This window comes from Parambassis ranga, chromosome 18 (genome assembly GCF_900634625.1).
Source record: "Parambassis ranga chromosome 18, fParRan2.1, whole genome shotgun sequence".
In the NCBI taxonomy this organism is placed as follows: domain Eukaryota; kingdom Metazoa; phylum Chordata; class Actinopteri; family Ambassidae; genus Parambassis; species Parambassis ranga.
The window spans coordinates 11,554,999-11,578,332 of NC_041038.1; the positions used below are offsets into that span (position 1 = coordinate 11,554,999).

Below are 23,334 nucleotides of genomic sequence, written 5' to 3' on the forward strand. Positions count from 1 at the left end.
CCCTGTGGATGCAGGGTCCCGTCTGAGTGGAGGCCCGAGACTCTGCAGGATGGGGAGAGGGAGTAACAACACCAGCTGGCAGGTTGGAGGGGCCCCACAGATTGATGCGTGTGTGAAACCAGCCGGCCAAAATATCGCGCAGGTTTATTGTGCAGTGCGTATCCGCAGCTGATTCATGCGTCTGCGCCCCGCCTGGAGACTCTCATCAGAACATGTGGTAAATTTTTACTCCTGTCAAAACAAAGTTAAGAGGTGAGCTTGGAATGGTTTCGCCCTTTTCACTTTCTATAGAGATATAGACTAACCCTGTGGGGAGCAAGACCATATAGCCTACTTCTAAGATTTAGGTACCCGTATCTAGCACAACATGTTTGGGACAAACAACTGAGAACTGAGTCCTTACTGCCTGTAATAACAAAACATGAAAGTCTGATCAAAACAGGATGCTTATGTAAACACCACATATGACAATGGTCAATGGTCCTGAAACTCGTCACGTCAAGGAACAATCCACTATTTTCCCAGGTAGATTTGAGTACTGCAGGTCATAGATCTCCTCTGGTGTTCCTCAAGGTTTGGATCTAGGGCCATCTGTTATTTATATTTTATGAATATTTTCCACCTCACACCCGCCAACCCTTCACATTGTCCTCCCACAACACATGAAGAGACGATCTGCTGTTTTTGAGGTAGATCCTGAGAATCTGTTGAAAAGGGTAGTAGCACTATTACACTAATCTTTGAGCCAGCTGCAGAAGGAAGTCCACCATTGTCCAAAAGCGTCCTGGTTTGGAAACTCACAGATTTTCTTCTGCAGCATGCAGAAGGACAGTTTGACAGTGATGTTCACCATTTTCTTGAGGTCCAAGATGCTGATGGTGTAGGTTTTCCAAAATTGTCCTTGTCTATGATACGCCAAAAGCTTCACGTGAGACCTTCCCACAGTCATCCTTTAACCATAGAGCCTGTGTTTCAGTGTCATGTTTATTGCTGTGGTGAATTAATTCATCCTGGTTGTGTCCATTCACAGTAGGAGCATGTGTACTCGCTTTTACAGCAAAGAATCCCCCGGACATGGCACAGCCTCACAGAGATGCCCCGACATTACCCATTCACTGCACGCTGGCCCAACTGTGCACAAGAAAGCCCCCCCCCCCAGCCCCCCAGTCTTTGATTTGTAAATACTTCTGTTTCAGTGCAGCAACTTCCAGGCTTGTATCTTATAACCATCAAACATTTACATGAGAAAGTTGACAAAGGCTGAAACAGCGGAGGAGGCCTTGCAACAAAGAGGCCCATTTATAGTGTACAGTCAGGGAGAGACACCGAGAGGGAGGGTAGGAGGAGAGGCTGGGAGGAGAGTTGAATTAATGAATTAAAAATGTCGCAAAACAGCGGCCGCCTGAATCCTTTGGGGTTTATATAGACAGGCATGCTGGGGGGCCCCTGGAGGAGTGGACAGCACAAGCTTCTTTAACTTCTGTCAGTGCGTGGACACACTGGGTTCTCTCTCTGCTTCTCTCATCTGATTACATAATGATCCAGCAACAGTGAGCCGGAACCGGTACTGCCAGTGCCAGTGTGCTGGGAGACACTGACCGCTGACGGCTTTCACTTTGCTTTGTTTTTTCTTTTTCCTTTTTAGAAATGTAGGATGACAACAATGTAGGAGGACTGCAAAAAAAGAAAACAATGTGATGCCAACACCAGAGGTGACGAGTCAGCGGTCAACAAGTTCTTTAAGACCCTGAAAACAACAGATAAGAAGAGTCTCTTCACATGTTTGCCGGACAGTGACACTAACTGAACCTTCAGAGTTTGTGAGCAGTGGTCGAAGCGTCCGATACGAGTCAACAGGGAGGTAAGAAACAAAAGTGTTGTGTTTTGTATAAGTTTAAACTTTTGTTGGTGAAAATAAGCTAAAATAATGTAGCTGTTACATTTGTAATGACTTATATTCATGTGATTTTTACTAGTGATGACAAAAATGTTTTTCATACACAGTTTGTGGTTCAGACTCAGACGGGTGCTCAGTCAGGCTGTGTTGTCATATCAGTGTCATGTTTTGGAGTGACAGAGTACATTTATTCAAGTACTACTGAGTACTATATGAGTAGTTACAGTTATAATTTAAATAGATAGTAATCAGAAATAAGAAATACTTTATTTGTATATATATATATATATATATATATATATATATATATATACAAATAAAGTATTTCTTTTTAATCACTTGAACTGTTACCTTGCAGGCTAACTACTTAGCTAGTAATACTGCAGCAGGTGTAAATAAACAAGTGATGTGTAATACAAATATGATATTTACATACTTATCTAAATGTCTGAGATTTTTAAAAATGGTCTAAAAAAGTGCAACTAACCAGCTGTCTAGCTAAACAAGCTCCCGTGCTCTGTGCAGGATTGGAGCTGTGTGGTTTACCTTTTTCAACCATTCCATGCTGTCAGGAAAAAAAATGCATTTTCTCCTGATTACAAACAGAAAAAAAATTTTCAAAAATATAAAATATTCTTTGGAGCTGCTTCTGAGTAAAGGCAAGCTTATTTCTCCAATTCCTGAGCAGAAATATCTAGAACAGAGAGGAGAGTGAATGATGGTGTCTAACACTTGCAGGCGTAGTTGTGTTTTCATTCAACAAAAAAGCCTCACAACACAACTTCTCGTTGATGAGTCCTGTGCCGGCAGCAGCAGTAGTAGTAGTCAGATTTATAGCAGATATAGAGACAAGCTTTGGCTGCTACATGGTGAAAGTCACTCGTGAGTGATTGCTTCGTGGCCACAGCTGCTCTCCCTGTTGTTTAATTTAGGTCAGTGTCGTAACTCTGCAGCCACTAATTCTTGGCTGAGGAAGTGGAGGCGAGTGGTGTAAAGGGAAGTGTTAGATTTAGATGGGGGCTCGTACAGTCTGCAGACACATTGAGACAAACGTTTGGTCTCCATGGTTGCTGCTCACATTGACTTCCTGCTGTTAAAGTCAAAATGAAAGCAGATCTGGGAAGAAGTTCCTGAAACGGCCATAAAACCCACGATTCTTGCAAAACTAGAAAATGACAGGTTCAGCATTAAGGATAAGACTGTGGCTGCTCCATCCATGCAGCTATAGTGCTATATAATTAAGGAAGAAAGCCATCACTCCTAAACAGGTGGGAAAACATCTCTAATGTGATTGCATTTGTTTAAAAGTACAAGTTTGTACAAGTTTGGAGTCTGTCCTGTCCATTTATCTTTGTTTTTCTGCAGCACACAGACATCAGAGACGTTCATATATATATATATATATATAAAAGTTCCGATAGCATAGATATCATCCAACAACCAACCAGCATGATGATCCAATACATAATGTACACTTTCTGTGAGAACCCCCAGCCCTATGTGTCAGCAGGTGTCAGGTGTTGTGGGAGGAAACACTGCAAGGGGGTCTTGCTGCGCTAAAAACAAGCATCAGTCCTTCTTTCGAAAGTACTTAAAGGTAGGGTGGGAGATTTTGAAAACTCAGTGAGAGTCAGCCAGATTTCGAAAGTAAACACACGCCCCTTTCTCTCGGAGCTCACCCCGAAGCCACGCCTCCCAATCACATGGACACACATTACCTGAAGACGAGCTGCGGTCTGTGACTTCGTCCATCGTGCACGTACCTCTCTGGTGCGCGCAGAGCAGGAAGAGAGTGACAACCAGCCAATACTCCGCGCAGGGTCCACCCGGAGGATTGGCTGATGTTTTTAGCGTTTTATAGCTTCCACAGATGATTCATATTCTTCGTTTTAATGCGAAACTGCCGAACTAATTGGTTGCTGTCGGATTGTAAAGAGAAGCTACACTAATTTAACAAAGTGCATCAGAATGAAATCTCCTACCCTACCTTTAAATGTTCGGTCATTGTTTGTTTTTGTTTTTGTGTTTTTGTCTCAACGTGGCTCACTAGCCCATCTAGTGGCACGATATGGTATTACGTGTCAGTATGGTCCTTAGCTAGTAAGTTAGCACGGTAACCTGGGCACACAACACATTTGCATTTGTCACAATTTTAGTTCAGTTTTACAATCATACACTGGAATGTGTGACAACAAGCATCTGAATTAATAGACTTTCTAATTGCATAACTAATGTGTTGTATAAAACAAGAATTCATCCAAATCCAAGTATCCGAGTGTCACATTTCTGGACTGGAACAAAGTGGATGTTTTAAAGCTCTGTTAAAGCAGAACAACAGCAGCTCATTTGTATGGCAGTGTGCAGTGCTTCGTTGTGATTTGTGTTGGCTGAGCAGATGCCTGCTTGGCGTGGCCTGTGTTGATGTTTAGACAGGCCTTTCAGTGCAGTGCAGAGACTGCTGTGGTGCGGACAGTGGTCACAGCCATTCAACTCGTGTTGTATGGAGTCTTTTCAGCGCAGTGTACTGGCTGCTGGGGGTTCTTTATGGTTGTGGACACTGGACCAGGGCGCACTGAGTGGAAGAGATTACTCTCTCCTCTGGAATACTAATGACAGTCTTTTGTTAGCGATCTATTTCCTCCACCTTCACTCTGCACGGCCCTTCGTCTCTCTCTAACTCTTCCTGTTTCACTCCTTTTGTCACACGATGCTCAATTCTCTTTCAATCCTCCTCTCAAAACCAATTATTCTCTCCCTTCTCTGCCCCCTCACAATGTCAAGCACTGCATACTCACACATGATCAAACACATTTGCAACACACACACACAAACTTCAGCGCTCAGTACTCCTCTCCTTTCCCTGTCTAACTTGCTCTCTCTTTCACTTACTCGCTCACCCAGTCGTATTTTTCAATGGTGGCTTTTGTCCCTTTCATCTCCTGGAAAACAAAGGATTCTTGTGCATACAGGACAGAGGGAAAGAGAAGGCCGGACAGAGAGGAAGAGATCCTAACCTCAAGTGTGGTCATCCGATGAGTGTAAAAAGTCATGTTAGGAGGACGGAAATCAGATTATTAAGTTACTATGATATAATACAAATATAAATCTGTGGATAAAAACAATGTTTGAACTTACAATAGGTGGTAAGACACAACTTAGTCCTGTATTTTCTGTTAAGCAACAACTTCCAGGGCTGTAAAGTGAAGCTACTATCAGACTGCAGTTCCTCAATTGGCCACTTGAGGGTGGTTCCAAGAGTTGAGTCAGTGTTGAAATGGCAAACTTTAAAGTGGAATAAAACATAATTGTTCTCTACAAACCTTTTGCAAAAATCAGGTTGGGAACTTCATACCTAGCAGCAGGCCCACGTTACGCCACTACGTTACGCCACTACGTTACGTATAATGTTGTTACAGTAGTCCACAATAGACAAACCAATTTCCATGTTTTTATTTTTAATTTGAATGGAGACCACATAGGTTCTCTTATAATAAACACTTGAAACTGAAAGGGTCTTTAGTGGTTGCAATCTGCAGCATCACCACTGGGTGTTCCTAATATTTACACACTGGTCCATTAAACGGAGAGTAATTATAGACCTGATCTGAGGGCCAATATAGTTTTTTTTTTTTTTGTATTGAATGACACTCAATAAAGCATGCTGTCATGCTGTCATGTGAGAAACACTCATTTAAAGAAACTTTTTAAGACTTTCTATTGTTCAGTTAAGTCTACAAGTCCAACACATAAGTGTATGTTTGCTGTTTGTGTAGGCTGGAGCTCAGTAGGGTTCAAAGTTCAGCTGGAGATGGACAAGGCCAATCACATGTGCCTGCACTTGACCCCGCCTCCCTCCGTTCTCTACCCCTCCACATCTTAGTATTCACGGCACAAACTTCAACACAGATCTCTATTCATTCACTCAGTGTGAGCCGCAGTGTGTGGCAAGTAGAGAGACAAGGGTCAGAAAGGACAGGAAAGGACGGAGCGTATCAGATCGCTTTGGTTCCTAGGCGTTTGATTGTGTTGTGTTGTTTTTGTTTTTTGTTATATTTGCTCCAGAAAAGCAGAGGCAGTTTGAGACAAAGGGGCTGTTTGGTAAAACTGTGAGTGAGAGTGAGAGTGAGAGAAGAAGAAGGATGTGGAGGAAGTGTAACTGAAGCCCAGATGAGTGTGAGATTGTAAGAGAGGACAGTGACAATAGGTGCTAATGGCACCCAGGCTTGGGTTCATTTAGCGGCTAACACTATGACACCCACTATCAGCATTGTCTGACACAGACATACACTTGACACAACACATGCTTGAGTGATGTTATTGGGGTTTAATGCTAATTAAGGGCCGGCACACACAGAATATACTATGAGATAAGATAAGATAAAAACTTTATTGATCCTGGAGGAAATACTTTTTCCAGAGATTACAAGTTACACATTAATACATAACATAAGTGTATAAATATATAATCCAAATCAAAAGTACACATGAGCGGAGTTTCCTCAGCATCCTCCTCTCTGTCACCTCCACCACAGACTCCAGCTTTCCTAATGAGCTTGTGGAGTCTGTTGGTGTCGGCCGTCTTCATCCTGCTACCCCAGCACACTACAGCGTAGAAGATGACGCTGGAGACCACGAGTGACGCGGGGTAACAGCGTGGAATGGGGTGTAAAAGTTGACGGACTCTACCACATCATCAAGGAGTTGCCATCAATGCTTGTTGAGCAGCTCTGTCATTTATGTTTAAGCAAGTTTGTCCAATAGGTTTTATCCAACACTACTTGCAGCTGTGTCTATGGGACTTTCTTCTTTGTTGCCAAAGTTGGTGACAAGTCCTGGCAGCCATTGTCCCTTTTAATTGCCTGAAGAATTTAAGGTGAGGATGGGAGAAAAAATATATATCACCCCAGTAAATTAAAGCTACTGTAAATCACTGTGAAGGCTTCACTAGCAGCTCTCTCTTCAAGTTTTTAAAGCAGCCAGAAGATGTCGGCCTCCAGTAGAAAGTGCCCTTAATTCAAATTTAAAGACTTCTTTTCTTTAAGGAAATGTTACTGGTGTCTCTTCATCTCAATTCAGCAGCTGTCTTGTGCAGACAACATGTGAATGTGCCTGCACTGTCATGCTTTTAATGTGAAAGAGCAGCTGTGCATTCAACCTGAAAGGAGGCTTTTATTTTGACAAGGCCAGCTGCCTCCAATGAAAAGAGAAAGAGGGTCTTAAATGGACCACCGTGGACACACACACAGCAGCAGTGTCCAGTTCATAATGTACTTTTAATCCTCTTCTTCTGTCATCTTGCTCTCCCCACAGATGTTCCGCTCTGTCATCTCTCTTATTCACGTGATTATAAAACTCTCCAGCTCCTTTTCATTTAGAATCACCTGCTGGTCTCTGGTATCTCACAACCTTTCCTCTTCTCCCCTTTCCGTCTCCAGGTCCAGCCATGACCTCAGCCACTCCTCCATCCTCAGAGGGCTCCTCCCCTCAGAAGGTATGCCACTCCCAGACGCAAACCGACATCACTAAGCCTCTGCTGGGCTCCACGGGGGAGAATGGAGGTGCTGGTACAGTCGCAGGAGGAGCAGCAGCTGGAGGTCCCAGTGCTCTGAGGAGAAGGCGGCGCGTCCTGTCCAAAGATGGGCGGAGCAACGTACGAATCGAGCATGTGAGCGGGCGAGGAGCGCTGTACCTCCGTGACCTCTGGACCACATTCCTGGACATGCAATGGCGCTACAAGTTTTTTTTGTTCTCGGCCACATTTGCTGGGACCTGGTTCTTGTTTGGAATCCTTTGGTACCTGGTGGCCATGGTGCATGGAGACCTGCTGGGTAAGGAGGATGGTGATGATGCAAACTCTGAGTAGAGTAAATATATGCCACTAGAACGTGTGTTGTGGTTGTGTCTTTCACTTCCATCTTCATCAGATAATCATATACACCAGTGTCTAGTGTCACACTCGTGTCGTGACCAATGCCAGCATCTGAAAATGCCCCTTTGTACACGGTTCTAGCTGATCAGTCAGATCCTTTATTCAGCACCACATTCAAGGCAGCAAAGTCACATTGAAATCATGGCAGAAAGTTTAAAAAGAAAAGTCTCCATCTGTCTCCACGTGTAGTAAAAGTAGTTCTTTTGTGAATGAGTAGAAAAACAGGAAGTTTTCATCACAGTGCTTAAGAACGACCTGGCAGAACACAGAGAAAGGGGAACACACTGTTCCTTGATCATTTGTTTACACCAAGTGGATCTTCTGTTCTCCCTCCAGAGTTTGACCCCCCCTCCAACCATACGCCATGTGTAATGGAGGTGAAGACCCTGACAGGGGCCTTCCTCTTTTCTCTGGAGTCCCAGACCACAATTGGCTATGGTTTCCGGTGCATTACTGAGGAGTGTCCTGTAGCAATTGTCCTCCTCATCTTTCAGCTGGTCATCACCATGGTGATGGAGATCTTCATCACCGGCACCTTCCTTGCAAAGGTAGATTTCAGTTTTTTATATTTTAACACTGAAACTCACAATATCAGTTCATCAGTATGTTCTACACATAGAGTGATTTGACAATAAAAGTCTTTGAATCTATGCCCCCAAAAATGTAAGAATCAGAAAAATCTTGTTTATAGTGACACCTGTGGCCATTAAGTGAACTGCATCATGTTTTTGTTTGTTTATTATGATGTATGTAATTCAAACTGTTGGACATCATACGTAGGTTTGTAGCAGGGATTACAATTAGCCAGCTAGCTACATCTTAACCCACTTTACAAACATCAAGCTAGCCATTTAGCTGACCAGATCAGCCCTGGAGGTTTGGACAAATTCAATGCTTTTGTCCACTTAAAAACAAATTCTGCTACTATCTAGCAATGTGTCCATGCAGGCAAGCTTTTGTAAAGCTCTCTTGTAGATGATTGCTGACAGTAGTAAAAAAAATGCTGGCTGAAATGTATCATCTTTTTGTCCTCTTGCAGGTGGCCCGTCCCAAAAAGCGAGGTGAGACAGTGAAGTTCAGTCAACATGCTGTTGTGTCAAATCACGAGGGGCGGCCCTGCCTCATGATCCGAGTGGCCAACATGCGGAAAAGCCTGTTGCTGGGATGCCAGGTAGTCTCCAGTTTGGATTCAGTTTAGTTGTGTTTGAACACACACACACACACACACTGCACAGCAGCAAAGACCAACTCAGATAAAGGCAAACCAAGGCCACACAGAGGAGGAAAAGGGGCATTCACAGCTTTTGTTTACACCATTGATTTCTTCCTGTAACTGATTATGATCATTGTGACTGGCTGGTAATCTGGCTTATGACATGAGTCATATCCTGCCAATAAAACACACCTGAGTACTTGCTGTGATGTCAAAACCTTACTGGTGTAAACAAAACAAAATGTACTCACCGCAATGGACTGATCAGTTATCAGATATTGTCCCTCCTGGGTGCCACTTTGGTTATGGGATGCATTCTTCCCCCTCTTTACTACATTTTACTGACTACATGTTGGCTCGCAGGTGACGGGGAAGTTGCTACAGACGTCCCTAACAAAGGAAGGCGAGACGGTGCGGCTGGACCAGCGAAATGTGCCGTTTCAGGTGGACACGTCCAGCGACAGCCCCTTCCTCATCATCCCCCTAACCTTTTACCACATCATTGATGAGAACAGCCCCCTTAGTGCCTGGGCAGCAAAGGGTAAAGACGCTCTTAGTTTACTTGCTTTTTGTTTAGTTGAACTCAAAGATTTGGTACGTCTCCTGCCAATAACTGTATGTACATTCTCTGTGTATGTAGGTGTGTTGGTATTTACAGTCATGTGCTGCGTGCTTGGCTGCCTCTGACTGCCTGGAGTTGGGCTTGTTTGGCACTGGAGGAGAGGGTTTCTCTGGCTGGAATGTGTGTGAGAGAGATGGCCCAGAGACACCCCTCATTAGAGCACAATACTTTACAGTGTGGGGTGCTGACACGAAGCCTGCACAGATCCACTTACAGCAGCTAAGACCTCTCATCACTGGAAGGAACATCAGTACTGACGGACTCGTATTTACACGCACCGCACACTTTCTTTCCTCTCACAATTCACTCTAAATGTGCACTATGATGAAATGGCCCGGAAGAATGTCCCAGTGCGCACTGCATAGTGGGACAGGGAGACATTCTAGGATGACACTCATGACTGAGTCCACCGCTTTAGGAGCCCCCTGCAAACCTTTTCTTTATGCTCAGGACATGTACTGGAAGTTCAGCTTTCTTAGGAGCATTGATTGTGACTCTGTGAGGTCTATAAGAGGGATGTCATTTTCTATTCAAGCCACTAAGCTGATCTGTGTCCTACAAACAGAAGGCTGATTGTGAAAGTGAAAACACTACAGAGATGAGCAGGTGTGAAAGTCGGTTGTGGTTGATGATTCAAAAGAACAAGGGCTTTGTGGAAAAGTTCAAACAAAAAGCAACAAAACAGGAAAATTAGTGGCTTCATGACTCACACAACGATTGTTACACTATGTGAAAAGTTGTCCTTGTTTGACAATTGTAACCAGCAAAGGGTGAAAATGTCTTGGCCCAAAAGCTGCACTTGAACACATCATCAAAGAGGCTCCGGGATTAAAATGTGTGACTACCTGTCTTTAGCTGTAACTGTAACCATCTTATTTGTGACTGTGGTGTGTAAAGTAATCCAATCGCAGTCCATCCAGTTATTATACAGGACGAGTCAGAGGGTCAGATGGACACTACACTTTGCACCGCCCACCAACACAGAAAATCCCTCCACCACGTTTGTGTCACAGTTGCGAAACCTGGTGTTTTGCCCTGGTGGGAGCGATACTGGGTCTGGGTTAGGGTAAGAGATGTTTAGACAGATGACAGAGTCTGCATTCTGAGCGAGGCCTGTTGATGCAGGTGTTTGCTCGTTTGAGCACGCATGTCTTCTAGTGTGGGGGTTTGTGCATTGATAAGTGACGAATTTGCCTGTGCTTTTAAATTATGTTCCTCTCCGACATTTTCACTTTGAGTTTGTGTCGTCAGGATAGAGTCCTTTGCTTGTTTTCGTGCATGCGTCTGGGATCCAGTCATTTGTTTTTGGTCATTGTGGGGAGTTTGTTTTCTTGTTTTGTTTTGGAAATTTCAGGAAGTACATGTTGGTGCGTTTGGGCCTTTTTTCACCCGCATTCATGACCGTCTGTTACTGAATGAATCTGTGTTTGGGTTTGTTCCAGCTGGGAATTAACCCGGACTACAAAATAAAGTGAAAACACGATGAATGAATGAATGAGACCATTCAAAAAAACAGAGTGCTGCTTGATTTTATTACATATTGGCTCAGTTCTAGAAAAGTTTTAGCCTCTTTTAGCTCATTGTTTTGGTTTTCTTCCGTTCAACTCCATCATTTTTTTTAATACAATGTCCCCACATAAACAACAGTTGTCAAGGTAACGTGTGGACTGACAGAGACTGAGGGATGGATGGTGACATCGACCCAGCTCCAGGTCAAACTGATGAGGGTGCTGGTTCATGTCCCTTGGCTGACCAGTTCTCACTTCACTTTATTTTTAGTGGATATGTGGTCAGGTTTAGACAAGTTTCAAGAAGTGCAGTTCCCCATGCTGCCTCTGGGAGCAGTTTGGTGGTTTCAATGAAAGGTCTTCTTCTGATATTGGCCTGATATTGGTGGTCAAAGGTCATCTTGTCTTCCTGTGTTCTAGGTGGTGGCTGGACAGACCCAGAACTGGCTGACTTTGAGCTGCTGGTGATCATGAGTGCTACAGTGGAGCCGACCTCCGCCACCTGCCAGGTCCGAACATCCTACCTTCCAGATGAGATCCTCTGGGGCTATGAGTTCCCGCCCGTTGTCTCCCTGTCCCCCTCAGGAAAATACGTGGCCGATTTTGCCTTTTTTGACAAAGTAGCCAAAACCAAAACTCCACCCTTTTTCAAGCAGGCCCTGCTGCCAAGCTCCCCATCGCAGGCTGCCCGTCACCGCAGTGGAAAGGAGGATGGGACAGACAAGGAGAAGATGCGACTAGAAGAGAGCTACAGAGGGGAGGAGAGGGGACGGATCAGAGATAGCAGTCCGCTGAGTGTGCGCATAAGCAATGTGTGAAGCAGAGACAGGAAGGGGTAATGGAAAGTTGATGTGAAACCGAGATACAAAGACAGGAAGCTGCTGAAGAGAAGAAGCCACATCCTCCACATAGATGCTGTGCCCTCCGCTTGTAAACAAAACACTACACCGCCTATACACACTTGTGGAGGACATGACAGGAAGCTAAACACCTGGGCAAGCCCACACTGTAACCACAAGAAGGTACAACCCCCTTCACACAGAGCAACATGTAAACCTGACTGATGAGCACAGTGTCGTGAAGATTCCTTCTCGAAAAGTGTTTTCTTGCAAATTTTTAAAAAATCAGGGCCATTTTCTTCAAATGTCTTCATCTCACAGGACCGTGAAAATATGATTTCTTCACAGTTACATACAAAGTGGCTTGCTAGGACGATTTCTGATGGTTGGACGTGTTAATCACTGAATCATAGTACTGTTGTTTTCTTTTATAAAACCTGCAACAGGTGTCAAACGTACTGGAAATGTTATTTCTAATGAGGGGGTTTCAAAGGAATGTATTATATTTTATATACCCAGCAGTTTCTAACATCATTACCCTCAAAAATACACAAATACACAAATGTCCGATGGTATGAATTTGTTCAGTAATATTACTAAAAGCACTTTAACTTAAAAGAACAGTGGCATTTCACACAGCGAGAATAACTGAACTAATGTCAAAACTTAATGCACTGTATCAAGTGATTAAACCCTGTGGTTGTGTGTGAGTGTGTGTGTTCACACTGCGAGTGTGATAACACTGTTTTTTGACAGTGTTATCACACTCGCAGTGTGAGTGTGTGTGTTCACACTGCGAGTGTGTTTTAAATCTTATGTACAGTATGTTTTCATGTGTATGTATCATGTCATGTGTTCATGTGCGCCATTTCGGGCACATTTTCCATGCCATGTATACACATTTTTTTTTTTTACCTTTTTATGTGGTGTTTTAAAGCGTTAATGTGCCTCGGCTTTCCAGAAACATCTTACTATGGTACTTCGTGGTACTTTGACTTCATTTAAAGGGATGTGTTGATGGTAGGGTGGACGACGGAGAGCTATCCAAACAGATATATAATGACCGTTATACCCACATTCTTTACTTTTAGCACTTAAGGTTATTTAAAAATAAATAAATTCATAATATATTAACATTTTATGATTTAAAGATGACCCTTTTTTTAAGAAAAAATAAAAAAAATACCCCAACAGGCCCAGTGAAAAGTCTCTGATGAGGTTGATGGCTGACTCTTTGCTACTGTACATGGTTCAGTATAAGTTCTGGAAGCTTTTTGGTCTAACTGCTAATGTACTTTCTATGTGGCTCTTAATAAATGTGTTAGTTCCAAGTCTACATGTGTGCATGAGACATTTATATTAAGATTTGCCAACTGCCAGGATTCACTCTTACATGCATTACCCTATTGCATGAAGCTACTGTAATAACTAGGATTAGCTTGCTCTAAGTTAAGCTAGTGTATTTGATGTGGCTTAGTTAGCAGTAGTTCAGTATGGTAGTGGCGTTTGGGTCAGGGGAGACTTGATTGAAAAAGGGTGATTTCAATTTGTAGTAGACAGGAAATGTGCTTTGGTTCAAGAAGAGGAAACCCCCTCTCTGAGGTCTAGACCTTAGTGGTGGTGATGGTGAGGAGGAGGGATTGTTGTGATGGTCTGATGAGTTGAGGAGCTTGAGGTAGGGGTGATAAATGAGGGCAGAGGAGGGCTGCAGCAACCACACAGAGAGAGGAGAGCATTGAAAATTTACAAGCATGAACATGATTGGCTGATGAGGGTCTGATAGGATAGGCAGGATCTCAGCTGATCAAAAGAGCGGGAAGTCAAAGAGTGAGGCGAGCAAGGGCGTGGTGTTAGCATGGACGGAGGAGGCATGACCCATAATTTGATACCTGGTGCAGAAAGGGTTTTAAATTCCGTTAGGTCCCCACCAATGTCAAAAGCAAATCTGCACCCTTGGTGGTGAGACTGAGTGAGAATATGATAATGAATGTGATGGAAAGACTGCTGATCACATATTTGTATGTCTTGATGAAGATAGCTTGAGTTAGGTAAGTGCTTTTGTCCACACATGGAAGACACTTCCCCACCGTGAGGCTCCGTAAACAGGTTTGGGCCTCCATATCGTCCATATCATACCGATGTCCTTTAACTCACCTTAACCCTGAGAGTAATGACGGCCTACAAATTTAGAATTATAACCAGTGACATGCCGAAAACAATACATTGACCTAACTTCCCACAGATTTACGTCTCCAAAAGCATCTATAGAGGGACTGTTTAAACGAATAGTTTTTGTTCTGTACTGTATAACATTAGCTAATAGCGTGTGTGTCTGCATACAGACATCGCTCTACCATCAGACAAGTCAGTGGGTTGGATTCTTTTTTTGTGTGTGACACCTGCTTCCTGAAGCAATGCTGCGAAATCAAGCAGCATGTTTCCTGTTGTCGAACTTTATACCTCGTACGATGACAGGTTGTTTGAGCAGATTAAACATGTTTCTTCTGCTGATCTGTTGGATTATAACAGGTGAGAGGAACTATTTCACAACTGCTGTAGTAGATTTTTAGTCTCTGGTCAGGTTTCAAAAACAGAGTGGAGCTAACGCTAACATGCAGTGAACGTAATGTAGTTTAATTTTCCTTATAACATTTAGATAAGAATTGAAGAATTTTTGGGTAATAAAAATGCAAGAAAAAACCATCATCTACTCATGTTTAACAGTGGTACAAAAGAAAAATACGTTTTTAAAGGTGATTTAAAACATATTTAAAACATTTTCTTTTGCTCTCTATCAGGAATAATGGCTGAGGATTCAACATTTATACACTATGGACTGAAACACAGCTCAGTGTGCCTTCATGTGCAAAAAAACCCACCATACACACGCGGTCAGTGGAAGTTTGGGAAAACATTCATTGCTTCTGATGCAGAAATGAATCCCACCTATACAGCAAAAGTTGTTTATCGTGGAAACGGGTCCTTGTGTATTAATGAGCTGACTGACAGAAATGCCGGCACCTATGAATTCAGCTTCTTTTCTAACTGGACTGAGTTAACAGAGACACACATGGTCATTGTTGAAGGTAGGATCTCTGCTCTAAATACATTTCTGAATATACCAGAGTTTACCTGATAATCTGTTTCATGCTGTGCTTGGATTATGTGACAGCTTGAGGCAGTGCAGTCTCATCATTATCGTATCTTCTTGTTGCATGTTGCAGAAAAGGTTCCTGAACCGGTCATTAGAATGTCAGGGCTTCAGTTCAACCTGTCAGCTGGACTCTGTAACTTCACAGTGAACTGCTCCGTCCAACACGAGTGGCTGTCGTCTGTCTGTGAAGCAGATGGTTGCAGAACATCTCAGAGGTCATTCAGCAAAGTCAACATCACCATCTCCACCAACAACAGAAGTGTGGTCTGCAGGGGCAACAACCATGTCAGCACAAATAATGTTACTGGAAACATAGATGTGTGTAAGTATTATGGACTGTCTTAATGCTTTAATAACATTAACCATTGTTTTCTGTTAGCAAAGGCTGATGATAGCCACCTAGCTGGATAGACTGTTGGTTTGCAAGAAGTCAGTTCATTTTTATGTCTTTCCAGGCTTCAGTAAATCTGACCCTGAACCAGAAGAGGAACCCCAACATCACAATGTCATAATAATACTTATTGCCCTCTGTGTATTCCTATGTGGATGTGTGGTCTTTGTGGTGAAGTGCTGCTCGCCACGAACATGCTATAAAAAGGTAAGCTGTGTTTCTAATGTAAATAGATCATGTAAGGGGATTTCTGATCCACAGAAATCCCCTTACATGACAAAGATCTAGATGTAGAGCTGCTGTGTGTATAATACCCCGTTCACACTGGGGGAAAAAATCTGGCTAAAGTGGGATTCGGGCCTATCCAGATGTTTTTTTTCTGAGTGTGAACACCTTGAATCCGGCTGTATCCAGTTTGATTTCAATTTGACCCAATCCGGCTAGATCCACCTCTCGTGGGTGGATCTAGCCGGATTGGCTCAAATGTGGCTCAGGTGTCAACGCAAATGTGGCTCCCGAATCCGGCTAGCGACATGCTACTTCCGGTTCATGGGGCACGACACGGGACAAAAAAACGCATGCACACACGCGGTCCTACCGCGGCCTGAACGGACTCTATATATTACGAGGCGCCACCTAGTGGTTTGGAGGACAGCAAACACGCTGGATGAAGCCGGATTGAGTGCGGACACAAGTGTGTGCTAGCCAGATTTGAAAATAGGTCTGAACGCATCCAGCTTAAAGGCTGTCTGGGCTCAATCCTACTCTAGCTGGAATGACTTTCTCCAGTGTGAACGGGGCCTTTAATAGATTACATTTAATGTTTACTGCATTATTCACAGGAACATACTGCTCAGATAATACAGAGCCAGCCAATAGAGACACAACCACGGGCTCAACCCAGAGCCTCGACATCTTCCAGCCACTCTGAGGCTTCATATGAGAACGTGGACATCCTGCAGGAACCCAGCCAGACGAGCAGTCCAAGACAAGAGCTGGGCTCAGTGCAAAGTCAGAAGGTGGACACGGTGTACAGCATTTTACAGAGGCCGAAGGATACAAAGGGAAACGAGAACATACAAGTTGCTGTACCTTCACAGTCTGTCACCCCAGTGGAAACCCAGCACCCCGTGCAAGTTGAAACTGTGTACAGCATGCTGAAGAAGCCAAAAAGAGGTCAGAGCACCACCTAGAGGACCAAACAGAGTAGTACAAGTGAAAGACCATACAAGTCAGATAAATTCCAAATAGGTTGCCTAGTCCAATATGACAGGTACAAGCAGCCAAAGAGTTCAACATTCCATTAAGATACAGTATGGAATATTAACCCCCACAATGTAGTGTGGATCTTGCACCTATTTTACTGAAAGAGTGTCTTTATTGTTTTGTTTTATAATTGCTATTTTTGTCTGAACATGGACCTCCAGACCTTACCTTCAGTTGATTCTGTTTGGACTGTTTAAACTCCATATTTTAACTTCGTGTTTTTTTTCTCTTCACTGTGGTCTTTGCTGTATTCTATTTTTTTAAAAATCCATTATATTTTTAAATACTTTGATCGACTGCTGTTTGCTGAATTAGCCCTGTGTGAATCCACATGGCACGCACTTCAATGTAACACATGCTTATTTATTTATATAGATCTTGGCCTGTACTATGCCAGTCAGCCACTCTTATTCATTTTTGTTTAAATAATTATGTAGTCACATTAAATACATTTGAATGAATCTTGATTTTGTTGAAGGCAGCTGAAATATCCTCCCTTCAGAACATTCATGTTAGGTTTTGTTGTTTATCGGCTGTCAGTTTGTTATGAAGGAGATGGAGCCACAGAGGTCTGGGTGTCTTTGGTTGACCCTGATGGACTCACTTCATTGTGTACTTTAGTTTGTAATGATGGACTGCGTGTACATAGACAAAGTTTGAATGAATTAAACAGTCTGTGTTTTAAAGAATGTTCCAGTCACAATGAGGCTTCATATGAAAATGTGGATATCATGCAGGAACCCATCTAGACGAACAAGAGAAAAGCTGGGCTCAGCGAAAAATCAGAAAACAGACACTGAAATCTGAACATGTAAACAGAAGTAAAAGACATGAATGATATAAGTCTTTAGTCTACTTTATTGTGTGTGGTTATTTTGAAGATTTAATTTTGTGGGATGATTATTGCAATATATTTTTCCTTACTTCAGGTACATTTATGTGCCGTCTGGCACAAATATAAACATTCCAATGATACAGTACATGTGTATAAAACAGCAAAAGTTTAATTTGTTTACAGTACAATATTGCGGAGAACATTTGTTTCCCCTTCTGGCTTTAAGAGTAATTACACTGTAAATACCAGTGTAGTTATTTTCACGTTTGTTTCAGGTTTTTATATAATTAATTAAAAGCAACTGAAATATCCTCCTTTTAGAACAGCAATTGAACCTGTCATGGGCAGTTCATCAGCCAATCAGATGTAAGTACAAGTTCCTGGATGGGCGGGACCAGATGGCTCTGGGCGGGACAAAGGTAAAAAAAAAACCTGTAAATTCGGTTATCGCTGTTCCTGGTAGAACCCGTTTCCTCAATGGTGTGTGCGCGTTGAAACAAAAAAACTTAGTTATTTGGTCTAACTGCTAATGTACTTTCTATGTGACTCTTAATAAATGTGTTAGTTCCAAGTCTACGTGTGTGCATGAGACATTTATGTGGCTTAGTTAGCAGTAGTTCAGTATGGTAGTGGCGTTTAGGTCAGGGGAGACTTGATTGAAAAAAGGGTGATTTCAATTTGTAGTAGACAGGAAATGTGCTTTGGTGCAAAAAGAGGAAACCCCCTCTCTGAGGTCTAGACCTTAGTGGTGGTGATGGTGAGGAGGAGGGATTGTTGTGATGGTCTGATGAGTTGAGGAGCTTGAGGTAGGGGTGATAAATGAGGGCAGAGGAGGGCTGCAGCAACCACACAGAGAGAGGAGAGCATTGAAAATTTACAAGCATGAACATGATTGGCTGATGAGGGTCTGATAGGATAGGCAGGAACTCAGCTGATCAAAAGAGCGGGAGCATCAAAGAGTGGTGAGCAAGGGCGTGGTTTTAGCATGGACCCCACCGATAATTTGATACCTGGTGCAGAAAGGGTTAAATTCCGTTAGGTCCCCACCAATGTCAAAAGCAAGTCTGCACCCTTCAGTAAGTACTTTTGTCCACACATGGAAGACACTTCCCCACCGTGAGGCTCCGTAAACAGGTTTGGGCCTCCATATCGTCCATATCATACCGATGTCCTTTAACTCACCCTAACCCTGAGAGTAATGACAGCCTACAAATTTAGAATTATAACCAGTGACATGCCGAAAACAATACATTGACCTAACTTCCCACAGATTTACGTCTCCAAAAGCATCTATAGAGGGACTGTTTAAACGAATAGTTTTTGTTCTGTACTGTATAACATTAGCTAATAGCGTGTGTGTCTGCATACAGACATCGCTCTACCATCAGACAAGTCAGTGGGTTGGATTCTTTTTTTTTTGTGTGACACCTGCTTCCTGAAGCAATGCTGCGAAATGAAGCAGCATGTTTCCTGTTGTTGAACTTTATACCTCGTACGATGACAGGTTGTTTGAGCAGATTAAACATGTTTCTTCTGCTGATCTGTTGGATTATAACAGGTGAGAGGAACTATTTCACAACTGCTGTAGTAGATTTTTAGTCTCTGGTCAGGTTTCAAAAACAGAGTGGAGCTAACGCTACCATGCAGTGAACGTAATGTAGTTTAATTTTCCTTATAACATTTAGATAAGAATTGTAACTGCTAAACAGTTTTTGAGTAATAAAAATGCAAGAAAAAACCATCATCTACTCATGTTTAACAGTGGTACAAAAGAAAAATACGTTTTTAAAGGTGATTTAAAACATATTTAAAACATTTTCTTTTGCTCTCTATCAGGAATAATGGCTGAGGATTCAACATTTATACACTATGGACTGAAACACAGCTCAGTGTGCCTTTATGTGCAAAAAAACCCACCATACACACGCGGTCAGTGGAAGTTTGGGAAAACATTCATTGCTTCTGATGCAGAAATTAATCCCACCTATACAGCAAACGTTGTTTATCGTGGAAACGGGTCCTTGTGTATTAATGAGCTGACTGACAGAGATGCCGGCACCTATGAATTCAGTTTCTTTTCTAACTGGACTGAGTTAACAGAGACACACATGGTCATTGTTGAAGGTAGGATCTCTGCTCTAAATACATTTCTGAATATACCAGAGTTTACCTGATAATCTGTTTCATGCTGTGCTTGGATTATGTGACAGCTTGAGGCAGTGCAGTCTCATCATTATCGTATCTTCATGTTGCATGTTGCAGAAAAGGTTCCTGAACCGGTCATTAGAATGTCAGGGCTTCCTTTCAACCTGTCAGCTGGACTCTGTAACTTCACAGTGAACTGCTCCGTCCAACACGAGTGGCTGTCGTCTGTCTGTGAAGCAGATGGTTGCAGAACATCTCAAAGGTCATTCAGCAAAGTCAACATCACCATCTCCACCAACAACAGAAGTGTGGTCTGCAGGGGCAACAACCATGTCAGTGCAAATAATGTTACTGGAAACATAGATGTGTGTAAGTATTATGGACTGTCTTAATGCTTTAATAACATTAACCATTGTTTTCTGTTAGCAAAGGCTGATGATAGCCACCTAGCTGGATAGACTGTTGGTTTGCAAGATGTTAGTTCATTTTTGTGTCTTTCCAGGCTTCAGTAAATCTGACCCTGAACCAGAAGAGGAACCCCAACATCACAATGTCATAATAATACTTGTTGCCATCTGTGTATTCCTATGTGGATGTGTGGTCTTTGTGGTGAAGTGCCGCTCGCCACGAACATGCTATAAAAAGGTAAGCTGTGTTTCTAATGTAAATAGATCTTTGTCATGTAAGGGGATTTCTGATCAGGATGTAGAGCTGCTGTGTGTGTTAATAGATTACATGTAATGTTTACTGCATTATTCACAGGAACATACTGCTCAACCCAGAGCCTCGACATCTTCCAGCCACTCTGAGGCTTCATATGAGTACGTGGACATCCTGCTCAGTGCAAAGTCAGAAGGTGGACACGGTGTACAGCATTTTACAGAGGCCGAAGGATACAAAGGGAAACGAGAACATACAAGTTGCTGTACCTTCACCCCAGTGGAGACCCAGCACCCCGTGCAAGTTGACACTGTGTACAGGATGCTGAAGAAGCCAAAAAGAGGTCAGAGCACCACCTAGAGGACCAAACAGAGTAGTACAAGACCAGTGAAGTGAAAGACCATACAAGTCAAATCTTCATCTGTACATTTTGTACAGATGAAGATTTGTTTGTTGGTTTATTTGTTTGTTGAAGCCTTTTTTCAGTGGTTCCCTAAATTCCAAATAGGTTGCCTAGTCCAATATGACAGGCACAAGCAGCCAAAGAGTTCAACATTCCATTAAGATACAGTATGGAATATTAACCCCCACAATGTAGTGTGGATCTTGCACCTATTTTACTGAAAGAGTGTCTTTATTGTTTTGTTTTATAATTGCTATTTTTGTCTGAACATGGACCTCCAGACCTTACCTTCAGTTGATTCTGTTTGGACTGTTTAAACTCCGTATTTTAACTTCGTGTTTTTTTTCTCTTCACTGTGGTCTTTGCTGTATTCTATTTTTTTTAAATCCATTATATTTTTAAATACTTTGATCGACTGCTGTTTGCTGAATTAGCCCTGTGTGAATCCACATGGCACGCACTTCAATGTAACACATGCTTATTTATTTATATAGATCTTGGCCTGTACTATGTGGTGGTGTAGATGGAAGGTCTTTCCATACAATGACCAAAAGGGGGCGACAGACTACAGCTTTGTTAGGAACACCTTTAAAAGCCAGTCAGCCACTCTTGTTCATTTTTGTTTAAATAATTATGTAGTCACATTAAATACATTTGAATGAATCTTGATTTTGTTGAAGGCAGCTGAAATATCCTCCCTTCAGAACATTCATGTTAGGTTTTGTTGTTTATCGGCTGTCAGTTTGTTATGAAGGAGATGGAGCCACAGAGGTCTGGGTGTCTTTGGTTGACCCTGATGGACTCACTTCATTGTGTACTTTAGTTTGTAATGATGGACTGCGTGTACATAGACAAAGTTTGAATGAATAAAACAGTCTGTGTTTTAAAGAATGTTCCAGTCACAATGAGGCTTCATATGAAAATGTGGATATCATGCAGGAACCCATCTAGACGAACAAGAGAAAAGCTGGGCTCAGTGAAAAATCAGAAAACAGACACCGAAATCTGAACATGTAAACAGAAGTAAAAGACATGAATGATGTAAGTCAAAGTACTTTATTGTGTGTGGTTATTTTGAAGAGGCAAAGATTTAATTTTGTGGGATGATTATTGCAATATATTTTTCCTTACTTCAGGTACATTTATGTGCCGTCTGGCAACAATAAATATTCCAATGATACAGTACATGTGTATAAAACAGCAAAAGTTTAATTTGTTTACAGTACAATATTGCGGAGAACATTTGTTTCCCCTTCTGGCTTTAAGAGTAATTACACTGTAAATACCAGTGTAGTTATTTTCACGTTTGTTTCAGGTTTTTATATAATTAATTAAAAGCAACTGAAATATCCTCCTTTTAGAACAGCAATTGAACCTGTCATGGGCAGTTCATCAGCCAATCAGATGTAAGTACAAGTTCCTGGGTGGGCGGGACCAGATGGCTCTGGGCGGGACAAAGGTAAATTCCTGTAAATTCGGTTATCGCTATTCCTGGTAGAAGCCGTTTCCTCAACGGTGTGTGTGCGTTAAAACAAAAAACCTTAAGTTATTGTAAATTATTATAAATTATCCGTAAATTCGCTAAACTGGTGGACTTTTACTCTTGGACTTTTAGCCGGTTATTTTTTAGCCATCGCCATCGCTAGCTTGGATGAAACCCCTGCACAGCATTATGAGTGAGTATGGTGTTATTATTTATCGTTAAACTGAGCTGTAGCCATACATAATTACACTTTACATGAAATACATACATTTGTATGGTGAGGCCGTTTTTAGTATAGTTTGGTTTGTAGAGAAGATTGAGACAAGGCGAGAAACATCACTTCGTCTTCAGCATCAGAATTATGAACAGAACACTTTGTTCAGTTGTGCTGGATGTGAGGATCGGGCACACTTTGCTCTGTGTGCTGGACTTCTTCTGTAAGTACATTTCTGACTTGTTGTTTCTGAAGAGTGTTTCTGACTTTTTTAACATTGACTCTTTGCTCTGTTTTACACTGAAGTACTGCTGAATTTGGCACCAGTTTAAGATTGATGTGTGAATGTACAGTGTGTATATCTATATCTTTATATTTTGTTTGATGATATCTGATTGGGTTCCAATCTTTATTTCAGTGCTCGGCACACTCATCTACGGACAAGCTGAAGGTGACGATGGATTCTTATTTTCTCCTTAGTTGTTTATTAATATTATTCCACCTTCACATATTACAGAATGTTTTTATCTCCTGTTTATCATCTTATCAGTGTTTATGTATTATTTATATATCAATATATAATATTGTGTGTTAGATTGATAATCATTTTTGATCAACACAAACCAAATGGCCAAATGTGTTTAACACTCAGGAGACATGTCTACATGTATATATTTACTGAAGAGCTTGTTAGCTTGAAAAAGATTTTCTTTCATTCGTGTGACCAGGTCAGCATCATAACATTCAGGAATTATAGATCAGATGGAGGTACAGT

General features: G+C 42.1%; 3 protein-coding genes across 3 annotated transcripts; all 3 read left to right on the plus strand.

Moving 5' to 3' along the window:
* The first annotated feature begins 1,451 nt into the window (after window positions 1–1,451).
* kcnj10a (potassium inwardly rectifying channel subfamily J member 10a) lies at window positions 1,452–12,738 on the plus strand. Its single transcript, XM_028429310.1, has 6 exons — window positions 1,452–1,861; window positions 7,333–7,725; window positions 8,163–8,374; window positions 8,866–8,997; window positions 9,403–9,580; window positions 11,590–12,738. Exons 2-6 carry the CDS (start codon window positions 7,341–7,343, stop codon window positions 11,985–11,987), a joined length of 1,305 nt encoding a protein of 434 aa, XP_028285111.1. The 5' UTR covers window positions 1,452–1,861; window positions 7,333–7,340; the 3' UTR covers window positions 11,988–12,738.
* Window positions 12,739–14,425: 1,687 nt separating this feature from the next.
* LOC114450888 (uncharacterized) lies at window positions 14,426–17,189 on the plus strand. Its single transcript, XM_028429311.1, has 5 exons — window positions 14,426–14,537; window positions 14,807–15,094; window positions 15,233–15,484; window positions 15,618–15,760; window positions 16,396–17,189. The coding sequence occupies exons 1-5, from the start codon at window positions 14,477–14,479 to the stop codon at window positions 16,744–16,746; spliced, it is 1,095 nt and encodes a 364-aa protein (XP_028285112.1). The 5' UTR covers window positions 14,426–14,476; the 3' UTR covers window positions 16,747–17,189.
* A 1,951-nt stretch (window positions 17,190–19,140) lies between these two features.
* Window positions 19,141–21,351, plus strand: LOC114450889 (uncharacterized). Its single transcript, XM_028429312.1, has 5 exons — window positions 19,141–19,212; window positions 19,491–19,778; window positions 19,917–20,168; window positions 20,302–20,444; window positions 20,562–21,351. Exons 1-5 carry the CDS (start codon window positions 19,152–19,154, stop codon window positions 20,817–20,819), a joined length of 1,002 nt encoding a protein of 333 aa, XP_028285113.1. The 5' UTR covers window positions 19,141–19,151; the 3' UTR covers window positions 20,820–21,351.
* Window positions 21,352–23,334: the final 1,983 nt, after the last annotated feature.

What these genes read in the sequence shown, in the direction of transcription:
- kcnj10a (XM_028429310.1), top strand. Translation starts at nt 7,341, where the DNA reads ATGACCTCAGCCACTCCTCCATCCTCAGAGGGCTCCTCCCCTCAGAAG. An exon ending in GGTGCATGGAGACCTGCTGG is followed by an intron (nt 7,726 to 8,162) that starts GTAAGGAGGATG and finishes TTCTCCCTCCAG; the next exon opens with AGTTTGACCCCCCCTCCAAC. An exon ending in TAGTGCCTGGGCAGCAAAGG is followed by an intron (nt 9,581 to 11,589) that starts GTAAAGACGCTC and finishes CCTGTGTTCTAG; the next exon opens with GTGGTGGCTGGACAGACCCA.
- LOC114450888 (XM_028429311.1), top strand. Translation starts at nt 14,477, where the DNA reads ATGACAGGTTGTTTGAGCAGATTAAACATGTTTCTTCTGCTGATCTGT. An exon ending in ACACATGGTCATTGTTGAAG is followed by an intron (nt 15,095 to 15,232) that starts GTAGGATCTCTG and finishes TGCATGTTGCAG; the next exon opens with AAAAGGTTCCTGAACCGGTC. An exon ending in TACTGGAAACATAGATGTGT is followed by an intron (nt 15,485 to 15,617) that starts GTAAGTATTATG and finishes ATGTCTTTCCAG; the next exon opens with GCTTCAGTAAATCTGACCCT.
- LOC114450889 (XM_028429312.1), top strand. Translation starts at nt 19,152, where the DNA reads ATGACAGGTTGTTTGAGCAGATTAAACATGTTTCTTCTGCTGATCTGT. An exon ending in GATCTGTTGGATTATAACAG is followed by an intron (nt 19,213 to 19,490) that starts GTGAGAGGAACT and finishes GCTCTCTATCAG; the next exon opens with GAATAATGGCTGAGGATTCA. An exon ending in ACACATGGTCATTGTTGAAG is followed by an intron (nt 19,779 to 19,916) that starts GTAGGATCTCTG and finishes TGCATGTTGCAG; the next exon opens with AAAAGGTTCCTGAACCGGTC.